Source organism: Pezoporus occidentalis, unplaced genomic scaffold, assembly GCF_034315485.1.
Source record: "Pezoporus occidentalis ecotype Australia unplaced genomic scaffold, CSIRO_AGI_Poc_V1 ctg38, whole genome shotgun sequence".
Taxonomy (NCBI): domain Eukaryota; kingdom Metazoa; phylum Chordata; class Aves; order Psittaciformes; family Psittacidae; genus Pezoporus; species Pezoporus occidentalis.
The window spans coordinates 5912851-5937702 of NW_026915702.1; the positions used below are offsets into that span (position 1 = coordinate 5912851).

Sequence of the window (24852 nt, forward strand, 5' to 3'; positions counted from 1 at the left end):
TCTTTTGTTCATATAGACTGTGATACTGTCTTTTTGTTATGTGGGTATGAGTGTTTTTCATGTAGACTGAGTACAGAGGACAGGCCTTTGTATACTCTGGCATAAATCAAAGCTCTGTAGATCAGTCTTGTGGCTGTGGGATTTTTCCTTCTTTTTGGAAAGTGTTTAGTGCAAGGAATTTCAGGAAGAAAAGGCAAAGTGGGGCAGTTTGATTCTTGATTTATCTTGCTGTAGTTGAATGTAGTTCTGAAGACCTGCGTTCTTACATGACACTTTGGTGATGTTCGTTGTTTGGGTAGCGAGTCCAAGTCTCTGGGACCCATCTCAAATTTTCAGTGTTAAAAATAAAATTTTAATACAACTATCTGTATGTTGCATCAAAAACTAAAAAAAAAAAAAACAACCAACCAAAAAAAGAAAAAAACAAAAGAAAAAAAAAACCACCAGCCCAAAACCACAAAAAAAAAAACCAAACAAGCAAATAAAACCACTAAACCCCAAAATATCTCTACCCACAGGGATAGATATCTCCAGCTTCACAAACAGTAGCTTCAAGAACAGACCTCTTTTCATGTGAGGAAATAGCACAGTGGATCAGTTGTGGTACTAGACTGTATGCTACTCTGTAGGGTCTTCTGTTAGTAGGGGGCTGGATAGTCTATACTACATGTGCTCCCAGCAGCAAAGGAATGGTGAAATTCAGGTATCTTGGATTCTATTATCTTGGAAATAACAAGTACAAAGCCTGATTTTGTCACTTCTCCCTCTGTTATCCCATGCCCAGCAGAACAGTGCATGTGCAGTACAGATACGCTAAGTTGTGATAAAAATATGCACATCAGAGTTCAGATTTGTGTGCCAAGGATAGAATCTGCAGAAATTTTACCTGGCTGGGACAAAGGTAAAAGGAAGGTTATTACAGCAGTTTTCAAGCAGTCTGGTGATAGTCAGCAATTGTGACCAGTGCTGCCTGCAATATAAGGATACTTCTCCCAAACCACTGCAAAGCACCTCCATGGACAACTTGTCTTCTAGTCTGCTGTCTTACCCAGGAACGTTCTCATATTTGCCTGCACTGCTGCCAGGAGAGCCACCTAGGTCTGAGCGTCACACTTTAGTCATCGCCACAGAATTGCGAGCTGGTTGCTTTAGAATACAGCTGCAATTTGTTTGAGGATGAATACGGCCCTGGTAGGATGGACCCATCTCCTTGCATGACAAGTTTCCTGAAGGGTTTCTCTTTTGCTTTGCTTGATCAGAGACTGACGCCAGAGGAAATGGTCTGTTGAGATCTACCTGACACAGCTGTAAGCAGGAGAACCATCCCTGCTTTCATTCACGCAATGCTTAACCTACCTCCGCTCCAGAATATTACTGGCTAAAACTCCCATTTTATTATTGATGATTTTTTGCATCACAGTTTCTTTTTTCTGTGCTGATAATTTTGGGGTGTTTTTTTTTTTTGCAAGACCAGTTATTTCGTCTTTCTCTCTAGATCCTAAATTGAAGTGAGTCATGCTGCAGGCCTTAAGTATATTTGAGGAAATCTTCATGTATTTAGTTTAAAGAGATAAATCAAGTAGATTTCTGACTTCTAAGAAACAGTATTATGGAGATGTTATCATCAAATACCATTGCAGGATTTTATTTCTTTTGTTGGCTTATTCTGTGTTCTGTTATCAAAGAAATTTAAAACTACTGAGTTAAAACTCTTTAAATAAGGTTGTTTTCCAGCATATTTCCATGCATGAAAAAAAATGACTGCAGAAACTGAAGTGCTGTTTCTAGCTGAGGTTATTTAAGGTTTTAAAGATGGTAATGCTGTGCTATAACTTCAGATTTAATATATTCTACAGTAAGATGTAGTATAGACTCAGTCACTGCCTTACCAAGATTCCTTTCTTTCATTTTGGTTTGGTTTTAGATTCTATTTGGTTCTCTTCCAGCTTGGTATTTCTGCAAGGAACGGGAAAAAATTATGTCAGTGTTAAAAAGGTAGTACTGTGAAAAGATCCACTGAATTATGAAGCCAGGCCTCATATATCTAAAGATTCAAGAGTGACACCTGTAAAGCATCGCATGCCTTTAGATCCACAAAATCAGCTGCAGATGTATTTGGGTGCCTGTTCTGTTTAGGCTCCATTCTGGCTGCTCTTCAGAAAGCTCTCATGCTGGAGCTGTGTAACTACCTTACTGGGGCAGTGAGCTCAGCTTAATACACCATAACTTTGGCTTGAAAATGCTTACAGGTTTTTCCATATTCTACATGCTACACTAACAATTCAAGTGCCTGTACAGATGCTCTTCAGGAGATGAATTTATTATAATACCGTTGTCATAGTTTCATTGGTCACCTGTCATTCTCCAAAATCTCCACTGTTTTTTGGCTGGTGCTTAGTATGGAGAGAAATACCGTGTTTGTACCATACTTTCAAAGCATCCACCAGGGATTTAAGTATTGATTAAGATTTAGTTTTAAGCATTCTCCAGTACTGTGTGATCCTGTGTGCTGATGGTGCCTGTGCATCAGGAATATAACATTCCACTAGTTAAGAATTCTAGATGAATTGAAAAAATTGCTACAAAGCCATTGCTGTCTGTTGCATCATTCAGTGTTTTCAGATATTGATGTTCAAGAGTTTATTAAACATGCTGGTTACCCTAGTTCAGATTTACAATTTTTATATCCAGCACACATGCAGTGTTTTCATTTCAACCAAGGACTCCAGTGTAGCTGCAGTAAATATGCAATAGTATCAATTAAATATTTATATGCAGTCAGTATTTCACGGTAAATTATAAAAAGTGAATCATATTATATTTTATAGGAATTTTAGAATGTAACATAATTGCCATAATAGGCTGGGGAAAAGATGAGGACAGAAAGTCGAAGAAATGTGAACAACTGTAAAGCTTGGCTGAAACAATTCCCAGTAATTATTTGATCCACCATTTTCTCCTGCATTCAGGAGAATCAGGGAAAATACAGATCGGGATTTGTCTTTTTGAAGCAGCTGTTCATAAACCTTGAAAGTTTTCAGCTATGTTAATGACAGAATCAGCATAATATATATATATATTGTTGTTTGGAACAACTGTTATAAAGACTGTTGTGGACAGTTCTGGTTTCATCATTTGCTTTTCATTTTCATTTGGATAAACAAATTCCGTTGTAATAATTTAAAACAATATATAGTAACAGGGCTGAGAAAATGTTTCCATATAGTCAGCAGCTCATGGAGTCATAGAATTATATCTAATGATGCTAGAGAAAATAGTTGAACACCTAATTTAGAAGTTACATTTTTCTGCTTACACAGTGGCTATCAGCAATACAGAATGTTACATGGAATTAAATATGCAAAAAACCTACTTCTTAAAATATTGTGGTTCAGCATTCAGAAACTCTCATTTTCAGTTATAATGTTTGTTTCTGACACTGTATTTCACAGGTAAATTTCAAAATTTTGACCTAGCGTAAAAATTTACCCATTTTCCAAAACTTTACACATAAAATTTCTGCTCTGTGATTGGAAAGAATGGCTTTCAGGAACAGTGCAGGAAATCACTAAGTGATTATAATTACCTTGCAATAAACCGCTGATGTGAACATAGAAATGACACGTTTACATATCCCACTGTTCCAGTAAATCCTGAATGTCGTATTGTAAGACACTAAACATAAAAAAGACATTTTGTTGATCATGTCCATCATAATCATCCAAGTCTTGGTGTGGGCAGAGGTTTACCCAGTTACAGGTGTAATCACCAGGCCCTTGTACATCACTGCTTACTTAATCCCTCCTGTGCTTAATCCTTGTCATTTTGTATGCAATCAACCAGTTAAAATACAGAGGTTGTGTAAGTTTTTAGCACGGCGAGGAGGGTGCTCTCCTTATAGGAAAATATTTGAACTCCAGGTTCTATCTTGTTAAATAAATATTCATAGGAAATGAAAGAGCAAAAGCAAATTAAAGTCTTTGCTTTTTGGCTGAGCACACTGTTAAGGATACACTCCTGAGAAGTGGGAAGTTTGCTTCAAATGTGCCCTGAACATGGAGGCCACATCTTGATGGGGAGTACTTGTGCTATGCATTTAAATTAAACAAATATTCCTTATGAATCTCATGCAGAAAAAGTCATGCAGAAAAAATATCAGCAGCTAAATCTACCCCAAATCTTTTCCTCAATTTCTGAATGGTTATGGAATGAGCATTTTATGATCTTCAGGCAAAACCACTTTTCATTCAGCTCCATTCAGATCAAATATTATTAAGCTTAAATGCTGTCTTTTTAATAATTTGGTCCCTCGTTACTTATTTTGTTGTCTTATAGTATCATTCCAACTACCAATGACAAATTAATTCCTTGGTAAAGTCTCAATTTACAATACTATCGTCCACATTATTAATTGCAATTAGCATTATTTGATCTATAATCCATGTTTGGCTAAAACTCAAGGTTCTCAAGAGCTAATCCCAAAGCCTGTTGCTAAATCCAAAACCTGGGAAATAGGATGAATGGAAAAAATTGGAATTACAACTACTGCATTTGAAACCCTGCCGAGTACCTTTTGCAAAATTATATTTTACAAAACTGTCTTCTGAGATTGAGAGTGGCTCTTTAAAACATGCTGAGAGATATTCTGTATTCTGTACACATTCTCAACCACTGTATTCTAGTGGTTCATAGAGAGTCAGGAGTTCTGGACTCTGTCCCATGCATTGCTAGTGATTTTATTTGTGATTATGAGAAATTCCATCTTTTTTGTGCTTCAATATCCCAATCTGAAAAAATAAGCATAATATTTGCTTACCTTAAGGTGTAAAAATATTACTGTAGTCTAAAGAAAAGACATTCTAAAACTGCTCCTTTTCACATTAAATAAAATGAGAAAATTTTCCAATTTTTCTCTTGAGTATGGCTTCCCCCCTATGTGATCAAAGCATGTTATTAGAGGGAATATTTAAGGAGACTTTTAATGGGAGCAAAGGACATGACTCCCACTTGTGCCTTTGAAAGTATCCCTATTTTTGCATTCCAGCAGTTCTTAAGATAATCATTGCTTCTGTAGGTAAAGCATCTATGCTTTTAGAAAACTAAGTAGCCAATGCATACAATTTTGACAGCTCTAAATGTCATGAGTTCATTCCTGATGAACTTCAGAGAAAGCAAATCTCCTTTCCATTGACTTTAATGTGAGCTGGCCCTGATCCAAAGGATTCAGTACAAGCTGTAGCTACCAATATTGGAGCACTGCTAATGATGCCACCAGTAATAATAACTCCATACTCAAAAAAAGGCGCAGATGTTCTGTTGCTTCTAATATCATGAATCGAAAGCACTGTTTAGTCTACCACGTCTAAATACTTCTTAACATAATGTTATTGTATTTTGTAGATATTTTTGAGTAATCTGTAATATCCACGTATCAGTAGCCATGTGGAAAAGGAAAGCTGAGCACAGAAACCAGACTTGGCACTTCATATGGAAAATATTCTGCAAAGCTGTTGGAGAAATTAGTTATTCAACTGCACGTTTGAAAAAGAAGTATTGCTTTGAGCAAGTAATTTAAAGAACAAACATAAAATACCTCAGTAGCAAGGATCATGCTACAGAGAACTGTGATTTACCTGAAGTCAGCACATAAACTCTTGAATATAAGGATCCTTGCAATTTAATAAATGCTGAGTTGTAACTAGAGGCAAACTCAGCCTTAATTGAATATAAATATATCTGCATGTCCTGGAAACCTCAGAAAAGTAAAAATGTTCAACAACATGGCTCAGAAGCTAAAATACCATCCATCCCATTTTTTTATCATTTTCCCCATCTGCTTCCATCCCAGCCTACTCATAAGAATACAGAATTGTTTTCTAGTTTGCGGTTTATTGTAGCTAAAGCTCTTTTTATTATATATATCAGACAAAAACTTTTACAACAGCCTTCCTGTCTTTCTTTGTTGTATTTGCTTAGAAGCTTTCCAAAATAAATAATTTTCAGTTACTGTGGGATTTTAGCAAACAGTATGTTTGGACACTACTTGACCTGTTGCTGCCATAGCTTTATGATTATTAATTCGTACTGTCACAGAGCATAAAACACAGCCCTTTTTTTTTTGTAGTTACCAAAAAATGAGTGTTAGCTGATCCCTGCCCAGAAGAATTTCCAATCTAAGAAATCTCTTGACAACTCCAATGCAGTATACAGAATAAAATCAGCTTTCAAAACATGTTGAGGGGATGCCTGACTAGCTCTTAAAGGTCTTATTCTGCATCAGAAGTAGCAGAATAAATTTAGTTTTCATGCGGCTTTGTGCTGCCAAGTCTATGGCTAGACTGTTTCAGGGACCAGTTATCTCATTCACACTGATATTGTAAATGTGTCTGCAGTTCTTAGGGCTTACACACTACAAACAGGGGCCATATTTCATCCCATTTGCTCAGTGGAAGTTCTGCATGTACACCTCAGTTCATACTGAGAAAAAGCAGAGGGCTTGGGGGGATCAGGGAAGAGAAATTAAATAAAAGAATTTAAATTGGCCATTTTGCTTGTCTTAATTTTACAAATTTTATACTTAATTTGGTTGTTTGGGTTTATTTATTTATTTATTACATTATGCTCCTTTCTTAAACATCAGAACATCTCTGTTTAATGAGCGAGAACTTAAACAGGTAAATAAAATGTTACCTGCATGATAAGAGAGAACTTACTGTGTATGTGAGTGTGATTAAAGTCCTATAGCTTAGATTCGAATGCGATAGCATGCACAGTTAAGGATTAAGGGAATATTTGTGTGAAACAGAAAAGCAAATTTCTCTTTAATATGAAACAAATTTCAATTAAAAATATTTAAAATAAAAAGACCTAGACACTAAAAGCAGACAGACAACAACACATAAGTGTTTTCAGAAGGTGTGTGCCTCCTGAGTAGGCCTGGACTTAAAACACATCTTGGAACCAGAGTCAGAGGCTGGAGCTGAAATGGACAAAAGGAGGAATAATTATGGAGGCTAAATTCATTTCACCCACTGTATTAATTTTTTGTGCATTTTACTTGAGCACTTGAATTGCCTTTCTGTGCAGCTCTTTAAGCATTTTTTTTCATACTTTTGGTAAATTAAAATCCAAGTTTCTAGACTATTTAAGACCTTGTAGATCCAGCCAATATCTTTTGCCCTAATAGAATCACAGAATAGCATTTGTGGGAAGGTGTATGAAAATGGAACTGGGGATCTGGAAAAAGGATTACTTATCAGTTACTGGTTGGAAACTGCAGAGAGAAAAGAGGGGGTAGGAAGGAGCAATAAAAGAAGAAAAGTAAATCACCTGTAGAGAAACTGGAATTCCTGGAGATGAGCATTCACATTACCAATATCAGTAGAATCATAGAAAGATTTGCTGTCAAAGGGACCTTTAAAGATCATCTACTCCAACCAACCTGCCGTGGGTGAGGACATCTTTCACAACATCAGATTGCTCAAAGCCCTCCTTCCTCATTTCTGCCATTCCATTAGAGTTTATAATTATTAGCACATAGGTAATTATTGTTTCTTCTTAAGATAAAAGGAGATCTGTATATATTGGAAGAACTTCGAACTAGAGACTTTTCATCCTTTTCATACTTTTGGCTTGTTTTTAATATTCCATCCTTGTGTATACATGAAATGCTCAGTATTCAGCTGAAAGTTAACCTAGTAAAACATGTGCTTATTCAAGAATAATACCCACACATAGTGAGAACGAGCACAGCCTACCTTAATCCCAGATTTCTTTCAAGGGGAAATAAACTCTGATGGGAAAAAGAAGGGGTGTTGAAATAAGAAAATCTAGACTTTTATTAAAACACTCAATTAGTCAAGTTGCTTGTTTCATATTGACAAAAAAAAAAAGAGAATTTTGACAGACCAGCATATATAACACTGTAGTTTGAAGCTCTGAGGACCACTAATGTGTGGGCTGTGAATTTTTGATATATCTGACATGAGAATCTTGCATATTCTTGAGCAATTCAAACTATAGCTCCTGGAAGATTTAACTGTAAGAAAAATAAACTTGGAGCTACTGGTCAAAGATAACATCAAGATCTCTAACAACAATAAAAGGAACTGAAGAGAGAATCTGTGGCAATAGTAATGATGGGAAGAAAGAATGAAAAAAAGAAGAGGAACCTTGAAGGAAAAAAGGGGAAAAATTAAATATTTTGTATTTTTATTTTAAAACAATTACTTTATCCATCTTTTAATTCTTTAGTAGATATTGTTTTAGGGAACATTTATCTTTGCAGTCTTTTGATATGATAGTGATGGGGTGTTAATGTACTATAATTTGCTTCTGTACTGAAGCATATGGCGACACTGTCAGGTTTTGTTATTTTGTTCATTTTCATCTTGCATCAACTGCATACAAATAGAGTTAAAAGGTATTTTTGTTGGCAAATGTGAAAAATAATTTGTAGCTGCTGTTGGTCTAATGTATGGTTTAGAATGGACAAGAGAAAAGAGTATCCTAATTGAAAATTACACTTGGTTGTTTCTAATGTCTGCTTATGCACATTTGTTTCATTTCTGTTGTTCATTTTGTGAGCTTGTATCTCTTTGCAAGGGAACATGAAGTGCTTTAAGCAGAACCTTCAGTGGAGATTCCCATTTTCAGGCATTTAGATAAATCAAAGGTTATCATAAATATCCATTAAGATTAAATAAATAAATAAATAAATAATACAGAGGTAAAAACTGATCCAGGGAAATTATTAAGGGCCTTTGTGTACTATCCTTAATAGATTAAGGTCTTGTTTTGGGGGAGAATGGAGAAGGTCATACATTTATTCTGCTCTCTTTTCTTCCTTCTGAACATTTTCTTCATTTAATAAGATTTGCATTAGACATGACTTTAAATTGAAGACTGCAGGCGTACACTTTTAGAGAGATTAAAAATCGAATTTCCTATTCATATTTGGCATCTCGAGACCATTCATACTGTGGTAATTGAATGAATTTTCCCTTTCTTTAATCCAGTATTTTATTCTCACAAGCTCAAGTGCTGATGTCCTTGGTTTCATTTTCTATTATATATTTTCCTTTTATTGCCATAGTTTTTAATTGTCTTTAATTACAAGGCGTTATCAGTTTATCAAAAATGAAAAAGATGAGTGGCAAGCTGGCTTCTAAGGCAATAGGAAGAGTTTCTCTTGGATTTCTCTCCTTCTGACCATTAGATTAGCTAAAATAAGACACAAAACCCCATCTGTCAAGAGTTCTTGTTTTCTAAGGTAATAATGGACAATTACCATGTGTTAAACTCTGCTGCTTCCCCTGAATTAGTGAAACTGGTGTTGTTTCACTGGGAGAGAAGCAGGCAGCTTGTGGATGCAAAGGCCAGTCAAGGCCAGAAAGCTGTTGCAAGTGGGAGATGCAAATCCCTGTCTCCACAGGCAGAAGTATTTCTGCTGCTGTGGTGACTTCCAACCAACATGTGTCTGTATTTCCTTGGTCCTGCTCTGCTAAATATTCCTTCTCTCATTCCTGTTGAATTACCTCAGGTTTGCAGAGACATGAAGGAAAGTCCTTGGCTTCTTAGTGTAAACTTGACTTGCCAGAAACCTAACAATATCTGTACCAAAGTCATATGCTCTGCAACACAATTTGAATCAGTTTTTGGAGGGTTCTCCTCATTGAGGGACCACTGTGATTACACAGAATAGCATAGTCATCAACAAAGCCACAGCAAAATTTCTAGTCGTTTAAAGATTGTATTTAATGTTTTCTGTTGGGAACAAATAAATAAATAAACCTCTTGATACTAACAGTTAGAAGAAAGATCCTTAAAAGATCTTTCATAACGGTTAAAGAGAACAGAGGAGAGCTGAATACAAGCTCCCATCATTCAAGAGTAGCTGGAGCTGTGAAGTGGTGCTAATTGTTGTCTGGCTGCAGTGAATTATTTTGCTACAGCAAAGAAGGTGTTCCCTGTCAGTTTCAGGTCAAAACAGCCTCCAGACTTTGTTGTGTGAGCAAACAGGATTGAGAATTGGTGATTACTGTGATTTTGATACTAACACAGTATTCTTCATTACTTTCATTGTCATTTCAGTATGTTTTTCCTCTCACTGTTGTAACTAAGTGTGCATGAAGACATTAGTGATCAATTGCTATGAATTGGTGTTGTCTTCGTTCACTTTATCAGATTATTTCAGTACCTTGGTAACATCTGAATGGCAGAAGTCTGACCTGCAAATCAAAGAGTGGGCAGGGTTTACTCAGTGCTGCTTTCTGACACCAATTGCTTTTAACAGCCTTGTTCTGAAGGAACATGGCAATGACCTTGATGCTTGTAGGATTATAGTTGCTCATGAGGTCCCCATTTTTTTAAGATAAGCAGATATTGTCATACTCATAAGTGCAAGAGAAGATCTGGAAATCTGAGCAAATAGTGTGCATTTGGTTTCCTATGAGGCTGGTGAGGCCTTGGCACAGGTTGCCCAGAGAAGCTGTGGCTGTCCCATCCCTGGCAGTGTTCAAGGCCAGGTTGGATGGGGCTTGGAGCAACCTGCTCTAGTGGAAGGTGTCCCTGCCTGTAGCAGGTGGTTGGAACTGGATGATCTTGAGGTCTCTTCCAACCCAAACTATTCTGTTATAATGACTACAAACTATAATGACTACACCCTCTGGAAGGTACCCACACTGGAACAATTTGTGAAGAACTGCAGCACATGGGAAGGATCCATGTTGGAGAAGTTCATAAAGGACTGTCTCTCACGGGAGGGACCAGGCACTGGAGCAGGGAAGAGTGTGAGGAGTCCTCCCCATGAGGAGGAAGGAGCATCAGAGACAATGTGTTATGACCTGACCACAGCCCTCATTCCCTGTCCCCATGCACTTATGGGGTTGTGGAGTTAGGGAATTTGGGAGTAAAGTTGAGCCTGGAAAGAAGGGATGGGTGTGGGGAAGGTGGTTTTAAGATTGAGTTTTCATTTTTTCTTATCCAACTCTTATTTGATAGGACAAGGGGTGATGGTTTTAAACTGAAAGAGAGGCGATTCAGGCTGGATGTGAGGAAAAAATTCTTTACAATGAGGGTGGTAAAATCTTGGCACAGGTTGCCCAGAGAGGTGGTGTATGTGCCATCCTTGGAGACATTCAAGGCCCGGCTGGATGTGGTTCTGGGCAACCTGATCTAGTTGAAATGTCCCTGCTTATTGCAGGAGGGTTGGACTAGATGGCTTTTGGTGGTCCCTCCCAACCTAAACCGTTCTATGATTGTTAGTAAATTAATTTCCCCAAGTCAAGTCTGGTTTTCCCTTGCTGATACGTGGTGAATGATCTCTCTCTGCCCTTATCTCAACCCAGGAGCCTTTCATTATATTTTCTCCTCCCTGTCCAGCTGAGAAGGAGAGTGATAAAGCAGCTTTGGCCTCCAGCCATCATGATTAAGTGTTGTAAACTTTAGACTCTTTAAGACAATGTAAAATTAACAGACTTGATACAGCTTATTCTTACCCTGTTTAGTTGTGGTCCTAAAACAACTGAGTGGTATTAATTACCTTTATTTAAGGAAGAAAAGAAAATATTCTCAAAAGAACCTTAGGCTGCCATCTAAGTAAGTTTTAATCTTATAAAATCCTCTTCATGCTAAGCACTCATGAATGAGTTACATATGCATATCACAGGGGATAAAAGGAGCAGCCGGCTCATGATCTTAAAACCATATTATACAATCCCCATTCTCTTTCAGACTTCATACAGATAGCCATAATCAGCTCCTGCAAACTCAGAAGTTATAAACACATTCTCCCATTTTTAAACCGTGTGGTACATATTACACAAGCATTCGTTCCTGGTTTAACTTGCAGGAGATACTGTTGTCTTCCATCAGTTTTAGGAAACCAAAAGGTATCCTGTTTGTAAATAACTCAAACAAATTTCAAGAAAAAAAGGGGGAAAGGAAGATAAAATTGAAAAGGAAAAAGAAAAATGAAGGAAATAGAACAGGCAAAATGGAAGAGACTGACAGATAAAAGAGAGAAGTAATATGTGGAGGGAAGTGAGCAATTCAGGGCCAGTCCAAGCAAGACTTGCCCAGTCATAGCAGCACTATTTTCCTCCCCACACTGTCACACTGATGCTTTCTCTCACTCATTTCCACCCACCTTTTGTACTCTCCTTGTCCCTTTGCCCTCTCTCATCATCTGCTCATTTTTAATGGTAGAATAAATACAAAATACTACAGAAGAAAAAAAAAGAGATAGTTGCAAAGTGACACCATCCTCACTCCTTCCAGTTCAGTTCCTTTACTGCTGAACAGCACAGATTTTCCTGCAGCACCAGCTGCATTGTGTAATTACGACTGCAACTGCAAAGTGGAAAACTAATACATTTTTATCATTTCACTGTGTACAAAAGGCTGGCACACGCTGCCTCTGCCACAGGTGTTGCAAGTCCTCAGGCCCAACCATTCACAAACATGGCAGTGGTACAACTGACTTAGTCAGTGGAGCACAGAAAAATAGGCACCTAAAATGGATGTAGTGTTTAATTCTCCTCATTTGTAAGACTTTTTGTAAAAGATTGGAGGTTTATTTTTTCCCATGATACAGAAATAATCTTCCTCTGTAGGCACAGACTAGTGAGCCAGATGTGAACCAAGCCTGTGAAATGTTAGCGCCTAATTACATACCAAGGAAGAAAATAGATACTGATTTAAATCCACAAAACCTGACTACAGCTCAGCACAAAAGGCAAACTTAAGAACTGAGCACATGTATTCTGTAGGCATATAGCATTTTCCTCAAAATAATTAAAGTTCACTAGGGAAAAACATAACTGGTTATTGATTAGTGCACAGAGTGTATATATCATAAACTACAAACAAACTTAATTTAGGCCATTGTGCTGTATCTGAAAGTTATGGACAATAATCCCAACATTACAGTTTACAGCAGTGCATAGCAAGCATTAACACTTACAACGTCAGGAGTGCCTATCAAGAGAGACATCAAATCAAGTCCATTACAGCTTTGCTTGACTTTAAAATAATAATTACAGTCTGTACACCTGTCCAGTAAAGAAGTCCCAATAAAGTTCTCATCCTCTGAGTTCTGCCTACAGATGGCCAGTACGGTTTATTAAGTTTTATGAAGACTGTAAATGACTGTGAAGAAATACAACCAGCCACTAAAAGTTGTTCTGTTCTGTGCTTATGTGTTCTTCCCTGGTTATATTACAAACCTGCATAGTTAAAGACAATTACAACAATCTTAAAACAAATATTGCCACAACTTATTTTTCCCATTTCCATTTCCAGCTTTGTGGTAGGCCATATATCTTGTGGGATAAGTTGTAGGAGAAGCAGTGTGGAGAGTCCCATTTTCTTTTAAGAACTTGTAGTGACCTTGATATTTGTTTAAGAAGCTGAAGAGACTGGAGAACAGTAAACAGTAGAAATTAAAAGACTAACAGAAAAAGAGTTTAAATTGAAGATTTTTTATTATGCCACTGAGTTGGTACAGCTTTAGGTTGGAGACCTGCCTCCAACCATTAAGTACAAACACAATTAAATGTAATTAATTCAATCTAAATAATTAATTATACAGGTACAAGGGCAATACACTGAGGAAAAGGTTACTTTCTGTTGGAATAACAAGTAGATCAGTTCCTCATTCCAAAATTATGTATAGCAGTATTTTGAAAGTCAGCAACCTCGTTTCTCTGGGCTGATGCTTATGATAAAGGCTATTGCTGAACATGAATAAAAAAAAGTGAGCCAACAATCTCTTCTTCCATTAACTGCTGTAGATACACTTTTTCTGAGGTATTACAGCAGCCTTTTGGTTGGTTTTGTAATCTTTTTAACCTCAGAATTTCTGGGAATGGGGAAGACTTGGGCTTACACTGGGTAGTGGAGGTGCTCCTGGATTCAGGGGGCTACATCACCACTGGGGCTTTAAGGAAGGAGTCTCAAGAAGGAGGCGGGGGGGAGGAGGGACAGGACGGGATGGGACATGACACACAAATTCTTTTGGTAAAAAATACTAGTAAAAGAATACTAGATCTAGGAAAAATTAGGAATAGACCACAGCTTGTCTTTGAAGGAGATCTGGAGTTTCTTGGGAGAAATAAAGGTCTTTTTTCTTTGGGAAAAGAACCTGAAGAGTTTTTGAAACGTGTAATAGTAAACAAGACACATTAAGAACCTCAGCCTCCTCTTTGTTTTTTTTTTTCCACCTCTCTGTCCATCTCCACCTCCATCCTGTCCCTCTCACACAGTACCCTCTTGGTCCCCTCTTGGTACTTGGTCCCCAGTAGTGTTTGGGTGACTACTCTGTTCACCCATATGAAGGTTTTACACTGGGAAGAAAGTGACATTGCAGCACAGAAAAAATATAGTGAATATGAACATGAAAGCACTAGTTTGCCTTCCTTTTTTTCTTCTTTCTTCCTATAACTTGTTACTAGATGCCAACATTACTGAACATTAAAACATGAAGAAAACATGGGTAGATCTTAATTGTGTTTTTATTATTCCACACAGTTAAAATTCTTGAAGAAAAAGTGACTTAGAAACCTGATTATTATGTCATTGTCACAAATCTGTGTATGAATTGGACACTGCCTTTGCAAAGGGCCTTATGAATGCAAACAAAATGTGTCTGGTAGATTAACAAAGGACCGCACACCTGTTTCACATGCAAAGTTTCTTTCTGATGCTGTCACAGAACCCTAGTTTTGGCAGATGGCATTACAATTCAAATAAAGAAAAATAAGCTTCTGAATTCATACATATTTCCTTGTCATTCAAATGCCGATGGATTTTTTAACATAATGGTTAAAGTATGGAGTGACTCAATTTGAGTGTCCTCATAAATATAACTAATGCATAATGATGAATAAGTTATGACATGAAGTTTCAGAAAGGAGTTGCATGCAACTAAAGCAGCTTTTTATCTAAAGTGCAAGATAGCAAAAAGTAATAAAAGATGGGCTTTTAAAGTTCTCACCCTCAACAAGGTTTCTCCTCTCCACTGAGGAGAAAAAAACAGATTCTAATCTTATTTCACTAGTATAAACCAGGAATTGCTGCCTCAGCTACTGCAGTATTAACCTGAATTTTCCACAGTGCTATGTAATCTCCCTCATCAATTGTATTGAATTATCTATTTCATCAACTACTTTCTAAACAACTAGTGTATCTGCATTGCATACATTCAGCTACTGTTCAGAACTGTGAAAACATTATTAAAAAGCATGGTAGTCATGGAAACAGATCATGTAGGAAGTACCTTGAGGAGGATTCTTCTATCTGATTGCATGCAACTTCATTGGCCACTTGGAAATAAAATACAGAAATGTAAGATACCTTGTACTCGATCAGAGCACTAGTTCTTTAATCTGCTCTGAGATTTTCATCCCAGGTCAGTATCTGGTGCTTCTGAGGCTATTGCAGGTCATCACAAACAAGTAATGTACCTCTGTAATTTTATGGTCTGGGCAGGATAGGCTTTATTTGTGGACCACCCACAGATAATCGGTTCATTGGAAGCATCCAAAGCAATTCTTGGCTGGTTTTTTATTCATTGTCACTGTAGAAGCTACATTTTCCCATCTCATTTTATAATATGTCTATACATTTGCCTCACTGGCCTGTCACATAAAATCAAGTAATTGCCATTTGGCATAATAACAAGGCAGAAAAAAACAAAACAAAGCAGAAAGCATTACACTGTGTGCTTGATTTTGAAACATTGACTTGAGACTCTCAAGGTCCAGTGAGACAAATGAAGTAATGAAAAGAAAATGTTTTCTAACATTGATTGACATTTTTATTAAAAGTTTAGTGTTGCTATTTAAAAAAATCAGTCAGATTTTTAAAGTATCCTGTTTGACCAGGAAAGATGGTGAGTGGAGATGAGGAAAAGGGATTGTCCTCTGTGCAGAGAAACAGCTTGGCTGTGTGGAGCTCTCCTATATGATGGATGGCTGGCTGGTTGAGAGTCTGTGGGTCAGGATCAGAGGAGAGGCTGGTAAGGGAGACAGTGGTGAGGAAGCCTTGACTTCTGCAAGATTTTTTTACTCTGTGTCCCAAGATATTTGTGTGTCACATTTAGGACTTTAAAAGTCTGGATGGATGGAGAAATGAGCAGGTAAATAATTGGTTGGGTGGTGGGGCTCAGAGGGTAGTGGTTGATGAGTCATACTATACCTGAATGCCTGTGAAACAGGATTACTGCAGATATAGCACAGTCTGTCTTTTCTGACATCTTTATATACAGTCTGAAGGAGGCAACAAAGTCAACTTTGCAGGTGACGCCAAGGGAACCAGTCACCATGGTCAAGGTTAGGGCTGCCATTGAGGGACCTAGGCAGGTTGGAGGAATGGGCCAGCAGAAACCTTGTCATATTCAACCAGGACAAATGCAAGGTCCTGCATCTGGGCGGGAACAAAATCTTGCAATAGGCTGGGAACTAACTCATCAGACCATATCTGTATTTCTGCATCCAGTTTTAGGACCTCACATAATAAACTGGATCAATACACAGGAGCGAGTTCAGCAAAGGGCCACCAAGATGGTCAGGGGTACGGGCTATTGCCCTGTGACAAATTGCTGAGGGTAATCCTGTTTCCCCTTTAGTAAAGTTTGGTGCTGAAAATGGTATTAAAAATATGTCATTTGTGTTTATTACGGATTAATAGGCTGTTTTTTCTTTATTATACCAGAGCTGAAGAGATGAACAGCTAGCTAAAGTATGCTGAAGTTTATAAACATGAATTTGAGACACTAGTAACTGAATACCTAGCTGCCTCGCGTAAGGTCTAGCCTGCATTATTAGTAGCCATATACTTTTGTGTGTCTTTTTCGGTCAGTAGCCAAACTGAAGTTTTTAGTTTATATAACAGTAAATTCAATAACTCATTAATTCACAGGGTATGTTATTAAACATTTAACAGCAAAGGAAATAATATAAATAAATGAAGAGACTGAAAAGCAAATAGAAGAAAAGCCGCACTTCATGAGATCAGGCAGTTATTAGGTAGAAAACACTGGTTTGTAACAAGGCTGAATTGATACAGCCAGTAATGAGGTACAAGCACTGAAAGATTTGAACATCCAGAAGATCAAAAAGAATGTTTCTTTTCAGTCTGTTTTCTTCAAAGTCTAAATAATATAGCATAAAAAGGCTATGTTAATAAAATCGGTTTCAAAGGCAGAATCTTGCACATTGGAGCTATGTGTGGTGTGCTGCAAATCTGCTGAACTTCAGGAATACAAATTGGTAATGCAGTGAGCAATTAATGCATGTGGGGCTCCTTTTCTGCTGGTCAGATGAGTGTGTTGGTGACAGTCCCTTTAATGTGCAATCTGAACTTTGAACTATCTGGCATTGCCATTGCAGCTTCTTGATATGCGCATGAGGAACCACTGGGGCACGTGCTGAGCTTCTCCAGCAAGTTCACATTCTGCACCGAGACACATCCTGAAGTGATTTGACTCCTAGCAATGCTCATGTTAGCCAGTTTAAAGCTAGGAGCTGAGGTGAAGGATTTCATACCCAGTCTCCTGACAAGAAAATGTACCTAAAAAAATGAGATTTTTCAGTGTTTCTTAGTGGTCTCTATTTCCCCAAGAAAGCACTAGTTACTTTAGCGGAAACTGTGAAATCAACAAACTTCTCTCTCCCCAGATGTTCTGTAATACAAAGTACCCAGCTCAAACAGCACAGGAGAAAGGATAGAGAAAAAGACAAAAGGATAACATGACTTGATGACAGACAAAAGTTTTACTTTTTTTTTTTGTCATTTCTGCTTTCCTTAAACCTATTATTTTTAAATACACAGAAAATAGGTTTTTTGCAGTTTGTTTGAAACTTTTAATAAGCTTGGAGGTTAACTCTGTCCAGCTTCAGTTATTGCCCGCTAAACTGTTGAGAATTGCATTCTTTTAATACGACTTTATTAAGAAAACCGTCTCAGGCACTGCCTACAATCACCTAACTAAATTCTCAACATATAAGGTACTTTTTCATCTAATTTTATTTTAATTGCATTTTGTTAAATTTTTATTTGAATTAACAGCTACCAAGCCCTTTAAGAACTCTTTTGATAGTTAAAACTAAGTAATTCAGTTGGTGCTTTTTCACAGTATTAATGCAAACCATGATTAGACATTACACAGTTCTGCATGTCAGAGGGATCAAGTACTCCTAATGTTCATAGAATCATAGCATAGTTAGGGTTGGAAAGGACCATAAGATCATCAAGTTCCAACCTCCCTGCCATGGGCAGGGACACCTCACACTAAACTGTGTCACCCAAGGCTCTGTCCAACCTGGCCCTGAACACCGCCAGGGATGGAGCATTCACAACTTCCCTGGGCAACCCGTTCCAGTGCCTCAACACCCTCACAGTAAAGAATTTCCTCCTTATATCCAATCTAAACTTCCCCTGTTTAAGTTTTAACCCGTTACCCGTTGTCCTGTTACTACAGTCCCTAATGAAGAGTCCCTCCCAGGCATCCCTATAGGCCCCCTTCAGATACTGGAAGACTGCTCTGAGGTCTCCACGCAGCCTTCTCTTCTCCAGGCTGAACAGCCCCAGCTTTCTCAGCCTGTCTTCATACAGGAGGTGCTCCAGCTCCCTGATCATCTTTGTGGCCCTCCTCTGTTAAAAAATATCCTTACTGTTGTCAGTATTTAATTAGGTAACAATGCTTGGAGAAAATATTATTGAATTGAAAGTAGTATTTCCTAATCTGCTTTCTGCACAATTAAGGCTGTAGCATGTCACAATAAGCTGCACAGAAGGAAGAAGATGCATATATCAGATGTGAATGTTACTTAGACATTTGTTTCCATTGTGCAAGTAGAAATTATGCATAATGTCATTTTATTCATGAGAACAAATTGCACATGAATGGTTTGTAATTACAGACAGAACATAAACAGTCATGACTGTGAAATTTGCTGGTATGAGGATGGCGGCTGGAGAACACAGGTTTGATTGAAAATGGTCTTACATGGCTTGGCTTGGAGGCGGTACATTCTCTCAGTTTTTCAGGTCTTTCGTGACAGGAAAAGTGAATTTGGTTTTTCTATGGAGGTGGGGCTGTTCATCCACAGTGGATTTGTACTCCAGTGCAGAGAAGTCCATGTTAGTAATTGCATTTTCCAGCACAGTCAGTGACATTTGAAACATTGGCTAAGTGGAGGAACCTGTTGAGGCAGCGTAAAGCATTTTACCGTAGCGTATAACTGTTGATATTTTTGTTGGGTTTTGGAGCTCCCAGATGGTGTGCAGGTAGGTGACCTATCAGAATTCACACAGGTATGTGAGTAGTCAGTTAAATACTGATTTTCAGTGAGCAGTTATCCTCTCTTTCCTTATGGCAACCTGTAACAGAAGTTTTCAGGAGCAGTACCATTATATCTCTTTCACGTATCATCCTGGCAGTTTGGACGTACACTAATGAAAGCATTCAAAGCAGACATCTCCAGCCCCCTGCTCCTGAGGGAGCAGCACAACACACCAAAGGAAGCGTCCGCACCCTGATAATCTGTGTACTGTGCCTTAGGGTACTGCAGGCAGTGTTTTTTGTATAAGCTATGCAATGAGGACCACTGGTTTAGACTTACAGATAAATATTTGCAAAGATTATATGTCTTAAAGAAACAAGAAGAATGTGCAACTGTGTTGGACTGTGGAGCTGCACTGCATTTTGTAACTCTTAACCCAGCTCTCCTGATAGTCTTTGTAGTAGGCAACTGACTTGAGAGGGCAAAACTGAATTTGAAACAGGGAGAAAGAAAAGAGAGAGGAAGCAAGGCTGTTGAATGGATTCTCACAGTATTCTTCTGAGAAGTCTCTTATGTGGGTTAGAAAAGGATTCCTGATGACCTGTGCCTGGGTGTTAACCAGGCAGGTGAACCAAACTCATGTTGACTTCCACAGCTTCTGCATCCTTATTGCACCATTTCAGTAACAGCAGACATATATTTTATTTTCCTTTCTCATACTTTATTATTTTGTACTATACAAATATTTTGATTGCAGCCTATTCAATATGCTCTCTGTCTTACCAGCCTGTCAGTAGGGAAGTGACACAATGTTGGCTGTGGTTCTGAAACCTTGAGAGGATTTTATGACTAATACATTTTGTACTCCATAAACTTCATTAAAATTAATCTTTTGGTTTGGTAATATGCTTTTTCATCTTGGTACATTGAGATCCAAAATGTACTCCTTCCTCCATTCCCAGAGAAGGTTAAGTGGCACCATCAGAAGTCATTCTGAAACACAACAGCTTTCAGAAGTCAGAATAAGAGTGTCTGGACCATTTACATAAGCAGGCTGGGATGAGAAAGCACTACCATTATTAAGGTGACTTACTTAAATTCCTGTTACTCTTTCCCTTCTATTTTTCCTTCTTTCTTTCCTTTTGTAAAAACAAACCAAGTTGTCTGGGAGCATATAAACATACTATACAGATTTTCCACCACCTTTCTGTCCATTCAGGATATCAGCATTGCCAAATGCGACACAAACTTACTGATTTTTAAATGGTGATTTTACAAATTTTGTGAACAGGCCCTCCACTGAGTGATAGGAGGAGATATGTGGGCATGCAGTGCTAGATATTGAAGATTTAAAATAAAGGCTAGATTGGGGGGGGTTGGTGGTCCCTTCTATACAGAGAAGACCTCCTGGAATCAGTAGAATTAAGACATGAATGATAGAAGTGTTGAACTCATGAAAATTAAGACTTCACATATAGCATAGTGATCATGAAACTTGATTGCAAAAGTTGCACATGAACTAGCATGCAAGTGCAACCAAATGAATATCAGTAGAATTTATAGCTGCCCTCCTATTTCAAATCACAGTGGCCAAGAGTAATCTCCTACGCTAGTGTTTTATAATAATTCATTATTATAAATGTTTACTGTTCACTCTCATCCCTAATGATCATCCCTGGGCCCAGTGAAATGAAAAAGAGAAACTGTAATGCCCTCACCCTAATTTGGCAAATGTTTAGCTTCCTGTTTTATGAAGCACTAAAGTATTTCTGTCCTGTAATCTTTCATTTCAGTAGTGAAGAATGGAATAGATGCTGCTGTTTAATGTAATGAAAAATAATCACAATGCTTCTGAAAGCAAATGTAGCAGAAGATTGTTCTAACAGAAGCTTTGTAGTAAACTACACTCCACTAACATTATCTGCCACACTTGGTGGGCAGGAACTTGGGGTTTGTGCTCTAGCAATTCCATTTTACTGGTCAACAGAATATTAATTAAACATAGTTTAGAGGCTGCATCTCAAATGGAAAAATGAAATTAGACCACAGCCTTAGATGGAGTTTATATATATTATGATACACAAAGGTAATTTATTTCCCTGCTTCTGAATCCATGCATTTAAAAGTGGATTCTCCATAATATGTCAAATTCATAAATTTTTTACAGACTTTTACACTAGAAAATGGGATTTGCCATTTGCCTTCTCAATAGTTGTGCTAGTTCATAAATACAGTTGTGTATTACTTTAGGACAAAAAAGGCTGATAGGTTAATAGTAAATCCTCAAGTTATTTCAGATTTTCATAAATATGCAAAATAAAATATGTCCTATTCATCTATATACTTTAAGGTGTATATATTTAGAGAAAAATACCTACTTTTAAATTTGGGCAAAACATCTACTTTCTGTTCTTTAATTTCATAGTTCGAAAAAACTCCATCTACTAATTCACTTTGGGACAGGGACCTATCTGTGTGTGTGCATCTGTATGTATGTGTTTGTGTGTATTTTTATGTACAGATTTACCAGTACCTGCCTCACTTTTTTCTAAGGGAATTTAATTTTAGATGGCCAGATAATGAAAGCAGCATTAAGTTAATTAGGGGAAAAAAACCTTGAAAGGTTAGGTGAAAAGATGTACCTATATTATTTAAACTAATACCTTATATTCATTCAGTCACAGGGTTCGGTAAAAGCATTGGGTTTTTTTATAGCAAATTATTGCCTCATTTATCATGAATGCATTGGGAATGAAACTTAATGTAAGGACACTACAGAATTCGTGCTGCGGCTGCTTTCTTTATGAATATTTATGGATAACATTCCACAGCCTTGTCTCAGGATATACAGGAGTTTGTGGGAACCATTGCAGAGTCAGTTACCTACGCATTTTACTGAAGTTCTGAGCAGGTCTGGAAAGAGCAACATTAGGGCTTTCTAATGCTTGGTGACTTGATGATGAGCCAGGAACATGTCCTTGCAACAAAGCAGGCCAACAGCCTTCTGGGCTGTAGTTAGCATAGCATTGCCAACACATCAAGGGACATAATCCTTCCCCTATCCTCAGCACTGGTGAGACACAGCTGGAGTTCTGGATCCAGTTCTGGGCTCCCCAGTACAAGAAAGACATGGACATACAGGACAGCATTGAAGGGCCACTGAGATGATTAAGGGATTAGAACATCTCTCCTAGAAGGAAAGGCTGAGAGAACTGGTACTGTGTAGCCTGAAGAAGAGAAGTCTCAAGGGGGATTTTATTAGACTAAATAAATACATGAAGGGAGGTGCAAGGAAGATGGAACCAGGCTCTTTTCAGTGGTGTCCTGTGACAGGACAAGAGGTAAAGGATGCAAACCAAAATACAGGAGAGACCAACCACTTGAAGAAATTGCCCAGAGAGGTTGTAGAGTCTCTGTCCTTGGAGATATTTAAATCTGACTGAAGATGGACCTGAGCAACCTGGTTTAAGTGACTCTGCTTTGAGCAGAGAGGTTGGGCTAGACAATCACCAAATGTCCCATCCAATATCAATTGCTCTGTGATTCTGTGACCTGCTTAAATAGCCTATGCTGCATTTATTCCTGTGAAGTGACAATATCAAAATAGCCCTGACAAAAGCAGTTCAGAATCTGGTCCTGTGAAGATTTCAAAGCTAACAATAAAACATTAAGAAAATCCTTTACCTTTTCATTACAAAAAAGTAATTGAGATGTTCCTGATCTGCCAGTCTCTGGCAGAGGGTTGTATCCTTTGTTGCGCTATTGGAAAAGGCTGAGCAGGAACATCCTCTGAGGGATGTCTGAGCATCCAGCAGTCTAAGCAGGTTCACTCAAAAAGAGAAAGTTTAAAGGAGAAGTAACAAGAAGACATTAAGCAATTTCTAAACATGGTGTTTTTTAACTCATTCCCTGTTGGCAGTCAGACTTTACTTACCTATTTGCCTTTTAGAGCACTTAAATAATTGTCTATTCTCTGTTCAGTATGAGATACACCAATTCTGCTTTGTCTAGTTTAGTACTCATTGTCTCCAAAAAGTTACTTTAGAAGTGCAACTGAGTTTAAAAAGGGAAAAAGGATAAGGAATTCCAGAATCAATTCCACTCCTGTATATTGTGCCATAATCTTTAACTGCACAGGCATTGATACCTGTGTGTAATGGGAATGCACATCCTTTTGTGAGTCTCCTCCATCAAAGTCATCATATGTAGAACTGAGGTTTTCACTCTGTTATGTCAACTGAGGTATTTATTACATCCATCTGGTGCTTTTAAACACAAGATGAAGTTCTGTTGGCAGTTTAATAATTTCTTAAGCATGCAGTGTGAGTGATAATAAAATACGTATGGATGTACATAAATATATACGTAAGTTTGCTTGTACATGAAAACAGAGTGATTTTCAAGATATTAATGTTTTAACATTTTAATTGTTAATACTGGAATGTTTTAGGGATCTCTATTTCTGCAAAATATTATTATTTTTATGACCAGAAGGTATCATAATATCTTAGTTTGTACTTCCATGTGCTACTATGTACTCCAGTGTCCACAATATTTAACTAAGCTTTGGAAGAGGATGCCTTTGGAGGCTGTGGAATTGCTATCACAGTAAGATGAACAGTACAAACATCTCAGGAACATTTAGGTACAATTACTGTACTCACATGATATTCCTTCTAGACCAACTTTTCCAGGATTTCTGGCAAAGAAAGAAGCTTAAAAGACAAAGTAGTCTTTTTGCATGTACCTATTTGGGAAAACAGAATTCCCTCGCTTCCTCAGTGGTGATGGCATACAAGTTGCACTACGGTTGTTGGCTAGCACAGGTGTTGGAACAATTCAAGGACTTCAATTAAAACTGTGTTGTTCCAGAGACTGAGGTCTGTGTTTGCATGCCAATTTTCAAGTTACTACTACTTGTGGCTGTGGGGAGTGCGTGTGTGTGCTCAAGATTTGACATTTGCTTTGGTCACTGTATCTAATTTCCCTATCAAGTTATTTCCCTCAACACCCAGCAAAGATCCACAACTTTGTTATTAGAAATCTTAGCATTCTGTACTGCATTTACTGAGAGAGATAACTCTTTTTTTTTCAGAGCTTCCATATGGCTGGGAGAAAATTGATGATCCCATTTATGGCACTTATTATGTTGAGTAAGTTCCCAAGTTCAATATTAAGTTGCTATTAATATGTCATAACCTGATACCAGTATCCTCTGCAGTGCTTAGCCTGTCACGGAATAGGTACAATTACTTGATGTGTTAAACTGAGGGTATACCAGGAATTCTCAGTCATCAATACAGCTAATGTGTCCAAATATATTCAGTGTGTCTCAAATAAGTGACTTAGGCATTCAGTCGTTCTCTTTCTCCAAGGTCTGATTTCATGGTATTGTTCCAGCTGATACTTGTACAGAGATCATATTAATTAAGGAAATGTTGTATTTTCTGTGTAAGCTGTAGTTATACAATGAGGTAGAAACCTTGTTAATCAACAAATAGAGCAAAGCATAATCATTTTAGCTCAGTAAAGAGAATTTTCTGGGTAGTTCTTCCTTGCTGCAAAT

General features: G+C 37.7%; 1 protein-coding gene across 16 annotated transcripts in view; it reads left to right on the plus strand.

Moving 5' to 3' along the window:
* MAGI2 (membrane associated guanylate kinase, WW and PDZ domain containing 2) overlaps positions 1–24852 on the plus strand; it is a 747917-nt gene that overhangs the window by 568106 nt on the left and 154959 nt on the right. For all 16 annotated transcript variants that reach the window (XM_062631997.1, XM_062631996.1, XM_062631998.1 and 13 more), the window contains one exon: positions 24382–24439. In XM_062631997.1, the coding sequence (XP_062487981.1) occupies positions 24382–24439 (58 nt within the window). The remainder of the gene's footprint in view (positions 1–24381; positions 24440–24852) is intronic.